The following is a 14,245-nucleotide window of genomic DNA, read 5'->3' on the forward strand; positions in this document are numbered from 1 at the left end:
CAAGAGGTTTTACTTGACCAACTTTCTAAAACAAGTTCTCACCCATAAATTAATGAATGAAACCATGTGTTCAGAAAGCTCTTTATAACTTGAAACTATCATCATTTACCCCTAAATAATTCAATTAAATATAAAGAGAGTGCGAACAACAACCAAAGTAATCTTCAAAGTAACATATTCTTATTTTAAAAAAACATTCATATAATTCCCACAGTGATATCTAGGAAATAGAATATAAGTATTCTCCCTAAATTTCTAAATTTCCATAAAAGCTGTGTAGTACCACACCATGTTGCAGTGTTTTTCTGCCTTTTTAATAATGAAATAGAACAGAGAATAGAATAGAAAATTTCAGGGTGCATTGCATATGGAAAGTCGAGTTTCAAGAAACTTTTCAGTGTGAGTGTGTGTAAGAAATCACAATATGAAATTATATTTTACTGTGACTCAAAGTTAATATACATTCTGGTATTTTCCATGTTATCCTAATCTCGTATCTTGCTGCTATCATAGCTCTTCAAAGCCAAGCATTGAATCATTGCATTGTCATTCCTGTGTTATGATTTCTTATGCACATGATTTCTATTTGCAGTGGAAGCCTTCCCACAAATGCACACAAAATTCATTGAACATACCTTCACTTCTCTCCGTGCTTGGGCTGTCTGTGAAGTGCACTCCTAGGGCTCCTGCAGCATGTCGGCTGCTTTTAAGTTAACCAGGTTTAAGGAAACCACCCTGGGTAGGACAGCGGTGAGACTGGGGATTCTTTAAATCAAGGATTTTAAACAGTAACTTGACAAGCAATAGCAATATCTGCTAAAATAAAATTTATGTTAACTCCATTTTTTTCTTTTCTCTCTCTCTCTCTCTCTCTCTCTCTCTCTCTCAGCTGCCTGCCTTGTGCTTGGTTGTATGATTTTCCCTGATGGCTGGGATTCAGAAGAAGTAAAACGGATGTGTGGAGAAAAGACAGACAAGTACACTCTTGGGGCTTGTTCAGTCCGCTGGGCATACATCCTGGCCATTATTGGGATTTTGGATGCCCTGATCCTCTCATTTCTGGCATTTGTGCTTGGCAACCGACAAGACAGCTTGATGGCAGAGGAACTGAAGGCAGAAAACAAAGGTAAGATTGCTTCCGGGAACTCTAACCTGGACGCGTAAGCACAAAAAATGATACTCTCCATTCTTTCCCAGCGCTTCCCCATGGCTCTAATTTGCTGCATCTTTTAGTGCTGTGTAGTTCACAGACTTGCCCGCAGACTGGACTCAAGAAGTTTACACAATTAAAATATCATATTGTTACATTTACTTCTCTCGGGCTCTCTGAGTCCATTATTATTATTTAAATACATTTTTCCAGTTTCTTCTTCCCTTCCTCTCTGAGTTAATGGCTATGAATACAACTTTTTTGGGGGGGAAGGGGCTCTGTTTGACTAAATGGAGAGTGCTTCTTCACGTATTGAGCTATTTTCCACGTGCAAATAAATGCCTGGGGACTCTCAGAATATTATTTATAAATGTCTTTATTAAGCTGTTCACAATCGCTTTATTTAAATTCAGAGTCATTCTCTCAGAGAAAGGTAGAGACACTGGCCCCAAATAGTTACAGTTAGAGATTTGAATAATTACCTAATTAGCTGAATTTTAAATGTGTTATCTGGGTAATCAAAAGTCCTCATATTTCTTTTCAAAAAGAAAACGGCTTCTGAAACACAGAGAAACTAGGATAGAAAATAGAACATTGACTAGTGAATGATACAGAAATATTACAGTAGGCTAATAAGTAGCAAATCATTATTCAAGATTAATCTTTTAATTTTCTTTCCAGATTTCTAAACCGATTTCTTAGAACAGAATTTACTGTCCCTGTTTTATTATAGACTTAGATTCATTTAACTGTTTTATGTTTATGTTATCTTTAACTTTAAAACTTTAAACTTATATCAGTACCGTCAACTGAGTGGCTCCTTCTAGTTTTTATTCCTAATTGGGAACTAAATCCATCCTTGAATTATGAAATTTAGCTTATTGCAAGTAGTTGCTAACTTCAACGAACCTCAAATATGAGCACATATTAGTGTCTGTGTGAGAGTCCTATGCAATGATAGTGTAGCAAGCTTTATATTTAGACCATAACTGTGCTTGTAAACTATGGACTATAAGAAGAGAAAATTGAGAAGTCCAGGAAAGCAGCAGTCATCCACAAACCCTTTATCTCCTTGATTTATAGACAGAACATATAGTAGTTTACTTGGTTCTATCAAAAAATATCCTAAACTCAAAAACAATCCTTTCACAGGAAAGTAGTACGATACCTCCTAAAACTGAAACTGCTTTCTGAGTTGCCCTTACCAAATAAAAAGGATAATATAAAGCATGTTACAGATTTAAAGTGCTTTCACATATGCTCATTAACTTGGTGCTTTTGTCTGTTGTCTTTGTGACTTGCTAGATATACACAGGTCTCTGTCCAGTAACTTCTCTTCAAAGGTAATAATAAGGATAGCTCAATATTAGACAAAGTTACTTTTGTGCAAACTCTTGATTTCCACGACTACCCAGAATGTTATTTATTCACTGTACAATTCAGAGTTATATTGGGAACCTTAAACTTTCCAGACATTCTTTTGACCACACATAAGGAGAAGAAAATTCCAAAAAAGAAAAAATAAAACCAGGAAGATTTTTACTTCGCAATTGGGAATTCTAACTCTCGTCCACATTTACGAGTGACAACAATTCTGACTTCATGCTTCAGAAAGGAATAGCTGGGATTATAGAATAACACTCAACAGTTCTCAAAAGGGGTCTTTTCTCCTGGCTGATTCAGTTAAATGTTGATATCTAATCCTTTCTCTCTAAGCTTTCATAAAGAAAGCATTGTCTTCCGCTCAGTGATATACTGGAAACACCTTGGTAAAGTGCTAATGGGAAAGAACGTTAAGAGGCCAATATAGGGGTTAGGGACTGTGTATGATTTTTCTGTGTTCATCATCCGCATTTGCATGTATCACTTTTGCATGTATCCATAGTTTCTTCCATCTGGTTCTAACGGACTGAAATCAGTAGCAGTTCATCTGTATCAAATTAGATCCAATAAAGTAGCAGAGAGTGTCAGGCCATATTGAAGAAACATTTCATTTCTTCCACATTTTTATTTCACAATTGGAATTCCTTTATCTGGAACTCTGAGAAGGCATCAACAGCTCTACTCTGCAGGAATTTCAGATCCTCATACAATAGTTTCTATATAAAATGAGACCAGGATCCTAAGCCTTGTAAAAAATGTAATCAAACCATCGTATTTCTAAGAAATGTTACAAGCTTTACAGTTGCTGTGCAAAGTAGCCTATATTGTTTGGTATTATTTAAACATTTATTCAGTGTTGAAACTACCAAAATTAGATTGTTTGAGGGAAAACCAGTCAGTGATTTTTATATGTTTGTGTATGGATGTAGTTTTACTAAATAGTAGTTTAATGGTTTTCAAATGCATGCAATAACCAAAACTAAATAGCATTAATGCTCTGTAGATCTTAGGGGAAGAAATATCTGATAAAATAAGAATAATTTGTAATTATGAAATTGATTGTATATAAATGGGTGCTTTTACAATTTGCAAAGCTATTTTAATATAACTTTTCACTTATTAAAACATTCTTTTCCATTGTTAATTTTTTTCTGCTAAAACTACCAACATATCCCTTGGTAGCCAAGGCCCCGTTTGGGTTCCAGCACAATGCAGTGAGACAGAGGCAAATCTAGCTCACGAAAGTTTAGAATTTTTTTAACTCCATCATGCCTTCTGGTATCATGGAAGTAGATAATACCATATCTCAAGCCTTGACTCAAAAGAGAAAAGCTTTCGGGGCCGGCCCGGTGGCTCAGGCGGTTACAGCTCCATGCTCCTAACTCCGAAGGCTGCCCGTTCGATTCCCACATGGGCCAGTGGGCTCTCAACCACAAGGTTGCCGGTTCGACTCCTCGAGTCCCGCAAGGGATGGTGGGCTGCGCCCCCTGCAACTAAGATTGAACACGGCACCTTGAGCTGAGCTGCCACTGAGCTCCTGGATACCTCAGTTGGTTGGAGCGTGTCCTCTCAACCACAAGGTTGCCAGTTCAATTCCTCGACTCCCACAAGGGATGGTGGGCAGCGCCCCCTGCAACTAAAATTGAACACAGCACCTTGAGCTGAGCTGCCACTGAGCTCCCGGATGACTCAATTGGTTGGAGCGTGTCCTCTTAACCACAAGGTTGCCTGTTCGATTCCCGCAAGGGATTGTGGGCTGTGCCCCCTGCAACTAGAAAACGGCAACTGGACCTGGAGCTGAGCTGCGCCCTCCACAACTAAGACTGAAAGGACAACAACTTGAAGTTGAATGGCACCCTCCACAACTAAGATTGAATGGACAACAACTTGACTTGGAAAAAAGTCCTGGAAATACACACTGTTCCCCAATAAAGTCCTGTTCCCCTTCCCCAATAAAATCTTTAAAAAAAAACAAAAAACCTGTGTGAATAATTAAAAAAAAAGTTTAAAAAAAAAGTAACGCTTTCATATATTCTTGTGTACCATTATACACACTGTGATATCTTTTATAATCTTCCAGTTTTATGGTCTGCTGATCATCCTGACAACCTACCTCCTATGTTAAGTGGCAGGAACATTATAGAGAAAATAAACCTACAAATACAGCATGTGCTCCCAATGAAGTTGCTCTTAAGCAGTCTTTGTCTCACTGTCATGTGATGATCATATATTCTAGCAACACACTTCCCCCATTTATCTGGAAAAGCCTCCAAATGACACAGGTTTTCCATGTGTCACTGTAGTAAGGATATTGCTTAGATCCATCAGTCCTTCCCAGCAACCACCCCAATGGACAAAACAAAAATCACTATGTGAATTCTAAAATATATCAAAGAAGGGAAGGGAACTCAGTTCTAGTTGAACTATATTCCATTCACAGAGTTTTAAGATGAAAGGGAATATAGGATGCTACTGAGCCATAAATTGACAATCACAAAGGTGCTATCTGAAGGGAAAACAGAGGGAGGTACACAGATAAATGACTCCACCTTTACCGACCACTGCCTCTTAACATGAATTTCCAGTGACCTCACCCCAATCCCATTTCATTGTCCCCTTTCAACACCACCCACAACATTTCTTGAGTCCCTCCCTTTCCAGGAGTGCAAAGGTAAATTAAAAGAGGTCTGTAGCCGAAATGTATCATAAATTATGAAAAGGCGAAATTGGAATAAAGGGGTTTTCACATACTTTCAACAAACAGAAGACAACAACTTTGATGAGGCATGTGTTGTCTTAGAAGGAACTTCTGTAAGAGATAAAGTTAACCATCTAAAACGCTCCTTCAAAGACCCAGCATATTTTTTCATTAACAAACAACAACACTGAAAAACAAAGAGAAGTGAAACCTCTTGAAATATCACACTAACTTCATGCAGGAGTTGGCACCCGTGAGAAAACTCAACTGCCTACTCTGAGTTTGGGGAGCCAGCCCTGCAGGCCCCGCGCGGTCCCTGGCTCGGGGTAACAGTAGATGTCAGGTGCTCATTCTTGTTTGGGAGCTGGGCAGCATGATTTCTAAATGAGCCTACAACATAGGCATTCACCTTGATAGGCTGCTTAATTGCGTATTTGAACACACTGAACTCTGAAGTCAATTTAATTATGTAAAGTTAAAGTTTCATCCAGATAAAAAGGATTTGAAATGAAAGCTTCCTTTTCAATTTCTTTCATTAGTTGTAAAAGTATAAATAATTACATTTTCCAGAGCTCCTGTGCCACAAATATCTCTTACCTTGTCAGACACCATTCATAAAGAGGTCTGCTTCTGCATTTGTGTCCGTGGTCTTTGGAATTGCTTATCAGATAATTGGGTCCTCTCATGAGCAGTTTTAAAGTCACTTTGTCTTCTAGCACTTAAACCGCAAATGAGAAAACATGATTATCCATCAAGAGGTGACTCCAGCTACCATCTATTTATCAAGTGGTTTAAGCTCTTCTTAATGCTGTAATAAATGGAGTTAGAATAAATTCATTTTACTTAAACAACTAACAGAAACGGCAGTCGGAGTTAAGGCACCACGCATGCGCCGGCTGCGCACAGTGCACTGTGAGAGGCCGCGTGGGGTGGTGGAAGGAGTGCACATCCAGAGCTGGCGTTGTCTCTGACACACCGAGCAACCTTGCTCCCACACCCCCGTAGTTCCCGAATTCAGCTTCCTCATCATAGAATACAGGCTTGTCTAAATGGCATCTGAGGTGTCTTCCAGCAATAAAATATTCCAATGCTGGGGATGCCTTCAGAGGTGTCCTTTGAAGATGCTCTGAGGACGGGAGAGCTCATGCCGGCAGAGCAGTGAATACACTAACTGCAGGCTTCGTTAGGGACTTGTTAGCACTGCGTGAGTGATGAGGCGAAGGGAAAGATAAAGTTCAAGGAGAAGGAGCTCTAGGGTGTCTCGAGTTTCTCCCTCAGCCATGTACCTCCCCACTGAACCATGCTGTCACAGCCTCCTTCATTCACACCACCAACAATCGAACGAGTCAGATTTAGAAACTCCGGCCCACAGCAGAGGAGTCTGCTTGCCTCACTAGTTTGCCGTACTATGTGGTGTCCACGTGGACACCCTGGCAGTGGACAGAGCCCCAGATCAGAGATAAAAAATTTGTTTCTCATCTCAACTGCAGCACAGATTAGTCATGTGACTTTGAGCAAGTCCTTTAACCTCTCAGAAGCTCAGTTTCCTCTTCTTTAAAATAGGAATAATAATAGTACCCATCCCTGCCTCCTAGATGGGGTTGGGAGGGTCCAACAAAAGCATGTATGTGGAAGCAATTTATAATCAATATGTATATAGGCTTTACTTATTACTAATCATTTTCCCACAACATTTATTTGATCTTTGCAATAATCCTATGAGATAGTTATTATCATCCTAGTTTTTGAAGCTCATAAAAGTTAAACATTTTGTCTAAATTTTCAGTTAGGAAGAAATGGATCCAGGGCTCCATTTTACTTGAAATTTACTTGAAATTTCAAATCTTTCTATTACACAATACGATATAATCAATTTTTAATAGATATGGATTCTGTTGCTGTCACCTTTACCAGTTAGCCCTGTACCAATAAAGAGTTTTGTTTTATTTTCACTTGGTAGCTTTTAGATAATGTAATTTAATCAAAAGTTTAGCACACTTGAGAATGGGGAATAACTTATATAACTGATCCTGTTACTTGACTATGTAATTTTATAAAAATCTAGTGAGATACAAAAATCAGATTGGTGATTGCTAGAGGCAGGGGCAAGGAGTGGGGAGCAAAATGGGTCAAAAGGTACAAACCTCCAGTTATAAAATAAATGTCATGGAGAGCTAATGTATGTAGCATGGTGACTATAGTTAATAATACTGTATTGTATATTTGAAAGTTGCTAAGCGAGTAGTTCTTAAAAGTTGTAAGCACAAGAAAAAAAATATAACTATCTGAAGTAATGGATGTCAACTAGACTTATCGTGGGGATCATTTTGCAATAATACAAATATCAAATCACTATATTGTATACCTGAAATTAATATACTATTGTATGTCAATTATATCTCAATTTAAAAAAAAAAAAACTAACGACAACAAAAAAAACCTAGTGGGGTAAGATCAGGAAGCTCAGGCAAAAAGTATTTTCAAGTGCTTTGAATTAAAACTTTATTAAGGCCATAGTGAACTGTCTGTTTCCCAATGGGATTGGTGTGGAACAAAGTCGTCGTGGACATCAAAGCATCTCAGAATGTGCCTCTAAAATCCTGACTATATGCTGGTACTTTTTCAGACGGGCTCAAATTAATCTAAGAGTTGAAGCAGACCCTAGAGGTCCTCACAGACTTGTTTTATGTTCTTGCTGCTGCTAATTGCTCTCCTCCCACTCTTTCATAAGCCCACTCCATTCAGGTTTTCACCCCCAGCATTTCACAGAGGCTGTCTTGTGAAAGTCACCCCCAATCTGCTAATGCTAAATTTCATAGTCATTTTTCAATATTGACCTATCAGTAGCGTTTTACAATTGACTACTGGCCCTGTCTTAAAACTCTTCCTTTAATTGGCTTCCAGTAGCTGACCTCGCCTAGACTTCCTTCTGGAGCTCTTTCTGCTCAGTCTCCTTTATTGATTCCTCCCTATCTCCATTCTTCCTATTTACACTCACTTTCTAGGTTATATCATCTGTTGCCATGGCTTTAAATAACATGTATACCCTAATGACTGCCAATTTTATTTCACTTCCCACCTCTCCAATGAACTCTGATTTCATATATCCAACTGCCTACTTCATACTCTTTTTTGAGTATCTAATTATCATCTCAAACTTAACATTTCCCAAACTGAGCTCTTGATATTTCCCACAAAGCCTGCTGCTCCCAGTCTGCTCCATCTCAGTTCATGACAACCTTATCCTTACAACTGTTCAGGCCAAAACCTGAATCATTCTTGACTCTTCTCTTTCTCTCACAACTCACACCTAACCCATCCAAAAATCTCGTCAGCTCTACCTTCAAAATATATTCAGAATCCTCCCTCTTCTCAGCCCCATCACTGCTGCCATACTGTCCAGGCCATTATTGTGAGACACTTCTACATGTTTTCACTGTTTCCATCATTGCACCATTTCACTGTACTCTCAACAGAGCAGTTAAAGGATAAGTTAGATCATGCCATTCCTCAGCTCCGGAGCCTCTGATGACTGGAGGATGTCACTCAAAGTAAAAAACAAAGTCCCTTACCACCATCTACAAGACCACGCAGGTCTGCCTCTATCTCTGCCACTCTCACCTCCTCTCAGTTTTCCCCCTTCATTTCCTCTGCTCCAGACACACTGACTTCAATGTCGTTTCTCAGATAAGCCAGGAACGGTCCCATGTCAGGGCCTTTGCATTTGCTGTTCACGCTGCCTGAACTGTTTTTCCTCAAAACTTCAGAACTTACTCCCTCACCTCAAGCAGGTTTTAGGCAATATCACCTACTCAATGAGATGTTCCCTGGCCAACCTCTCTCAAATTTCACATATACATATATTTCATATAACCCACTATATATTTTACCTCTTTTTCTTGTTAATTGTTTGCCTCCCTCCTAGAAGAGCTGTACAAGGGCAGGGATTTTTGCCTCTTTTGTTAATGTATCCCCAGTGCCTAGCACAATGACTGGGATATGTAAGCACTGAATAATTATATTGAAGGAGTGAATTATTGAATGAATGAATGAGTATTCTAATCTCTGTCTTATGCAGGCATTCGACTGTTGCATAGCTCTTAACCTTAGCAAGTTTTTGTTTCTGTTTTAAGTTGAAAGGTGCCTCCTTGTAATGTCACAGCCACAGTACTGCTACTCCCTCTTCTACCTTAAGCTTATTGTCTTATTTAGAAACAGTTATTATGTCTGTAATGATTAAAGTTACACAGTCACCAAGAGGCATAGTTTCCATGTCTTGCTGGGCATCTGGAGACACCTATGTTGTCAGTGCTGTCCACTACCCACCCAAGGAACCAGGGCAGAGGTGGTTGTGGCTGGGGTGGATGCAGAGATAGGGGACATACAAACGTGTGGTGGAAGAGAAATTTAGACGACTCACTTATGGATGTGTTGTTGGAGATTGTCTCCTTCAATTTATACTCCATGCCTAGAGGTAACTTGGAAAATATCTGAACTTCCAAGATTGACTCTGGCCCATTTAATAAATACATGTTGAGAATGTACCATGGTGCGCTCAGAGAGTTCTCTCTTTGACCTTTTCCCAAATTATACTCTCAAAGTCCTAAATTTTAGGATTATTTTTTCTGGTTCTATTTTGATAAGGATTGCTTTGAATCTATAGATTGCTTTGGGTAGTATGGAGATTTTAACTATATTAATTCTTCCTATTCATGAGCATGGAATATATTTCCATTTATTTTTGTCTTTTTTAATTTTTCTCTTCAATGTTGTATGATTTTCTGAGTACAAGTCTTTCTAAGTCACTGACCTGTGTAGAGCCTGACTCACGTGTAGCCTACAGGAGGGCACCATTGTTTCTATGTTGAACCTTCCCCAAAGGGCCAAATCTGAGACCAAAAATACTGCAGAGATAAATAAGTGTTGAGGTTAAGTTTGCAGAAATATGTGTTATCTCTCTTGGTGCTTCACAAATATGACCCCCCAAAAACCTACAATTTTCATATTTTGCTATAAGTTTCTTGAGAACAAGGACTATCTCTTACCTGTTATCTCCAGTGTTATATGGTTGCTGGGACATAGTAAGTGCTTGATAAATTTGAGCACTTATTATGGTTTTTATTAAATCAATTTCATGAAAAAAATGTATAAATATCTAACTCATGTCCCCATTTAGCATGTCTTCTGTATATGAAGCAGTTTGTACCTTACATCATTGATTTCAAAGGAAATAAATTTGCCTGCACATTACACATAGATACACATATTTTAAAGAATCAAGGAGTTGTATATTACAGTATATACTGTAGCTCTAACACTCTAATATGTTAGGCAAATCCCTGCACCACTTTAGGCCTTATTTCAACAGCCACAGTACTGTACTGTGCACTTAACTATGCACTGAGCAATGGGTAAGACTATGACATTCAACTCACCAAACATCTTTTGTGGGCCTCAAGCATGCCAAGCCTAGTGAAAGGCACTGGGAATTCAAAAATGAGTGGGGCAGGAGGATTTCCGGTCAAGATGACAGAATAGGTAAATGCTGTGCAGGCCTCCTCTTATGACCACCTCAAAATTACAATTAAACTAAAGAACAACCATCATTGACAATCACCTAAAACCTAGCTGAATGGAAGTCTTACAACTAAAGACATACAGAAGAAGCCACCTCGAGACTGGTAGGAGGGACACAGATATGGAACAGGCTGGTCCCACACCTATGTGTAATTGTTAAAAATTGGGAGAGAAATCTTGGCTGTGGTAGTCTCCCCCAGAGGATTGAGAGGTCGCTGCCCCACACCAGGCTCCCTAGCCCAGAGTTCCAGTGATGGGGGGAGAGAAGTCCCACAACTTCTGGTTGTGAAAACTGGCACAGATTGTGACTAGGTGAGATGGAGGGCAGCTGGAGTTCCAGGTGATCATCTTAAAGGGTCCGTGCATGGACTTACTGACAGACTCTCTCTGAGCTACAACACTGAGGCAGCAGCTCGAAAGGCGCCAGGGACATACGCGGAGGAACTGAGTTGTCTGGCTTCAGGGCTAAGGCTGGAGGTGCAGCTTTCTCCCAGACAGAAGTGCTGGCAGAATCCATTGTTTCTTTGTTGGGCCTTCTCCTCTCCCAACATGCAGACACAGGCAGCCACCATAGCTGAGTCTCCATTAACCTGGCTAACACCGTTCACCTTGCCGTGGTGATTTCCTGAGGCCCCACCCAAACAACTTAACTTTCGGGCCTACCCAAGCCTCTTCCAGTAGCTTTTCTGTACAACCTGTCTTAGCTTATGCTGCAGACTTTCCTAAAATCTCTCAAAGGTTCACAAAACCCAAACAAGCAACCTCTGACTTTAGCATGTCTCATACCTCTTGCCAAGCAGTCCAAAGCTGAGCAATAGCAGCAGCCAGCCTTAGTTCATTCCTTGGCCTCTTAACACACCTCCAACCCCAGCGCCAGTGCAGCCATCTGCAGATTGTTTTGTGGCTTATGCCAGGAGGCCCTAGGTAGGGCACAGACTGCGGCTGCACTTGGATTGCAGAAGAGCCCCTTTCAGGAGGCCCCAGGCTAGCACCTTTGGACTGAGCATCACCCAGCCATCTCCAAGAATGACACATGCAAAGGGCAGATTGGGCAGGCACCAGAACCCTGCAAAAGTGAATCCTGCTTCATAGGGTCAACCCCTACACAGCAGCACCTACACTGTAGTCACAACCAGTCCTCACAACCAGTCAGGCCGAAAATCAATCCCTACCATTGACATGAAACAGCAATCAAGGCTCAACTACAATAGGAGGGCACACACAACCCACACAAGGGACACACCTGGTGCAGCAGGCTCAGGTTACCAGGGAAACTGTGCCACTGAGTCCCACAGTATATCTACTATATAAGGCCACTCTACAAAGACCAGAAGATACAACAGCTCTACTAATATTAGAAACAAGCGCAGGGAGGCTTCCAAAATGGGGAGACAAAGTAATGTATTCCAAATTAAAGAACAAAACAAAGCTCCAGAAAAAGAACTAAACAAAATGGAGACAAGCAATCTACCAGATGCAGAGTTCAAAACACTGGTTTTAAGGATGTTCAGTGATCTCAGGAAGAACTTCAACAAAGAGATAGGAAACATAAAAATAGAAATAGAAAATACTAGTCAGAAATGAAGAATACATTAACTGAAATGAAGAATACATTAGAGGAAATCAACAGTAAATTAGTAAATGAAGCAGAGGATCGAATCAGTGAATTGGAAGACAAGGTAGCAAAAAACACCCAAACAGAACAGCAAAAAGAAAAAAGAATCCAAAAAAAAAATGAGGATAGTTTAAGGGAACTGTGGGACAACATCAAATGTAACAACTTTTACATTATAGGGGTACCAGAAGGAGAGGAAAGACAGCAAGGAATTGAAAACCTATTTGAAGAAATAATGATGGAAAACTTCCCTAACCTGGCAAAGGAAATAGACATACAAGCCCAAGAAGCACAGAGTCCCAAACAAGATGAATCCAAAGAGGCCCACACCAAGACACATCATAATTAAAATGCCAAATGTTAGATACAAAGAGAAAAATCTTAAAAGCAGAAAGAGAAAAACAGTTAGTTACCTACAAGGGAGCTCCCATAAGCTTGTCAGCTGATTTCTCAACAGAAACTTTGCAGACCAGAAGGGATTGACATGAAATCTTTAAACTGAAAAGCAAGAACCTACAACCAGATTGCTCTACCCAGCAAGGCTATTATTTAGAATGAAGGACAGATAAAGAGCTTCCCAGACCAGAAAAAGATAAAGGAGTTCATCACCACCAAGCCAGGAATGTTAGAGGGCCTTCTTTAAGACGAAAAGAAAGAAAGATAAAAAATATGAATAATAAAATGGCAATAACTACATATCTATCAAGAATTACTTTAAATGTAAATGGATTAAGTGATCCAATCAAAAGCTAGCGTGGTTGAATGGGTAAGAAAACAAGACCCTTACATATGCTGCCTACAAGGGGCTCACTTCAGAGTGAAAGACACACACAGACTGAAAGTAAAGGGATGAAAAAGATATTTCATGAAAATAGAAACACATAAACAAAAAAATCTAGAGTAGCTATACTATACCAGACAAAATAGACTTTAAAACAAAGGCTATATAACATGAGACAAAGAAGGACCCCATAATTCCACTTCTGGGTATTATCTGAAGGGACATGGACATATATATATGTTCGTTGCAGCATTATTTACAATAGCTAAGATATGGAGGCAAGCTGGGTGTCTCTGAATGGATGACTAGATAAAGAAGAGGTGGTACATATACACAATGGAATATTACTCAGCCATAAAAACAAATGAAATCTTGCCATCTGCAACATGGATGGACCTAGAAGGTATTATGCTGAGTAGAGTAAGTCAGAAAGAAAAAGATAAATGCCAGATGATTTCACTTATATTTGGAACCTACAAAAACAAAACAAACAAAAATAACAGAAACAAACTCATACAGGGAATACTTTGATAGTTGCCAGATAGGAGGGTGGTTGGGAAGGCAGGAGAAAACGGGAAAGGGATTAAGAAGTACAAATTGGTTGTTACAAAGTAGTCATGGGGATGTAAATTAAAACTTAAGAAATGTAGCCAATAATATAGTAATGTATCATGCCAGGTGGGTACTAGACTAGTCGGGGTAATCACTTCTTAAATTTTATAAATGTCTAACCACTATGCTGTATACTTGAAATTAATACAAAATAATATTGAATGTCAACTGTAATTGAAAAAATTTTAAAGGGGAGAAAGGTGAAGGGGAATACGAGATTCAGATTTCCAGGTATAAAACAAGTATGGGGATGTAATGTTCAGCATAGGGAATATAATCAATAATACCGTGATAATGTGGTACGGTGTCAGATGGTTGCTGGACTTATCCTGGTGATCACTTCTTAGGTATATAATGTTGAATAACTATGATGTATATACCTGAAATTAATATAATATTGTATGTATGTGGCTATATTTTTAATAAAAA

The 14,245-nt window shown here is 39.3% G+C and overlaps 1 protein-coding gene across 4 annotated transcripts in view; it reads left to right on the forward strand.

The window, feature by feature from the left end:
- The window catches only part of LHFPL3 (LHFPL tetraspan subfamily member 3), a 506,975-nt gene that overhangs the window by 347,747 nt on the left and 144,983 nt on the right, over nt 1–14,245 (forward strand). For 3 of the 4 annotated variants that reach the window (XM_033088948.1, XM_033088946.1, XM_033088947.1), the window contains exon 2: nt 890–1,126. In XM_033088948.1, coding sequence (XP_032944839.1) covers nt 890–1,126 — 237 coding nt within the window. Of the gene's footprint in view, nt 1–889; nt 1,127–3,715; nt 3,830–14,245 lie in introns of those variants that run through there. The other variant, XM_033088945.1, reaches the window with a different exon arrangement.

Source organism: Rhinolophus ferrumequinum, chromosome 20 (genome assembly GCF_004115265.2).
Source record: "Rhinolophus ferrumequinum isolate MPI-CBG mRhiFer1 chromosome 20, mRhiFer1_v1.p, whole genome shotgun sequence".
Classification (NCBI taxonomy): Eukaryota; Metazoa; Chordata; class Mammalia; order Chiroptera; family Rhinolophidae; genus Rhinolophus; species Rhinolophus ferrumequinum.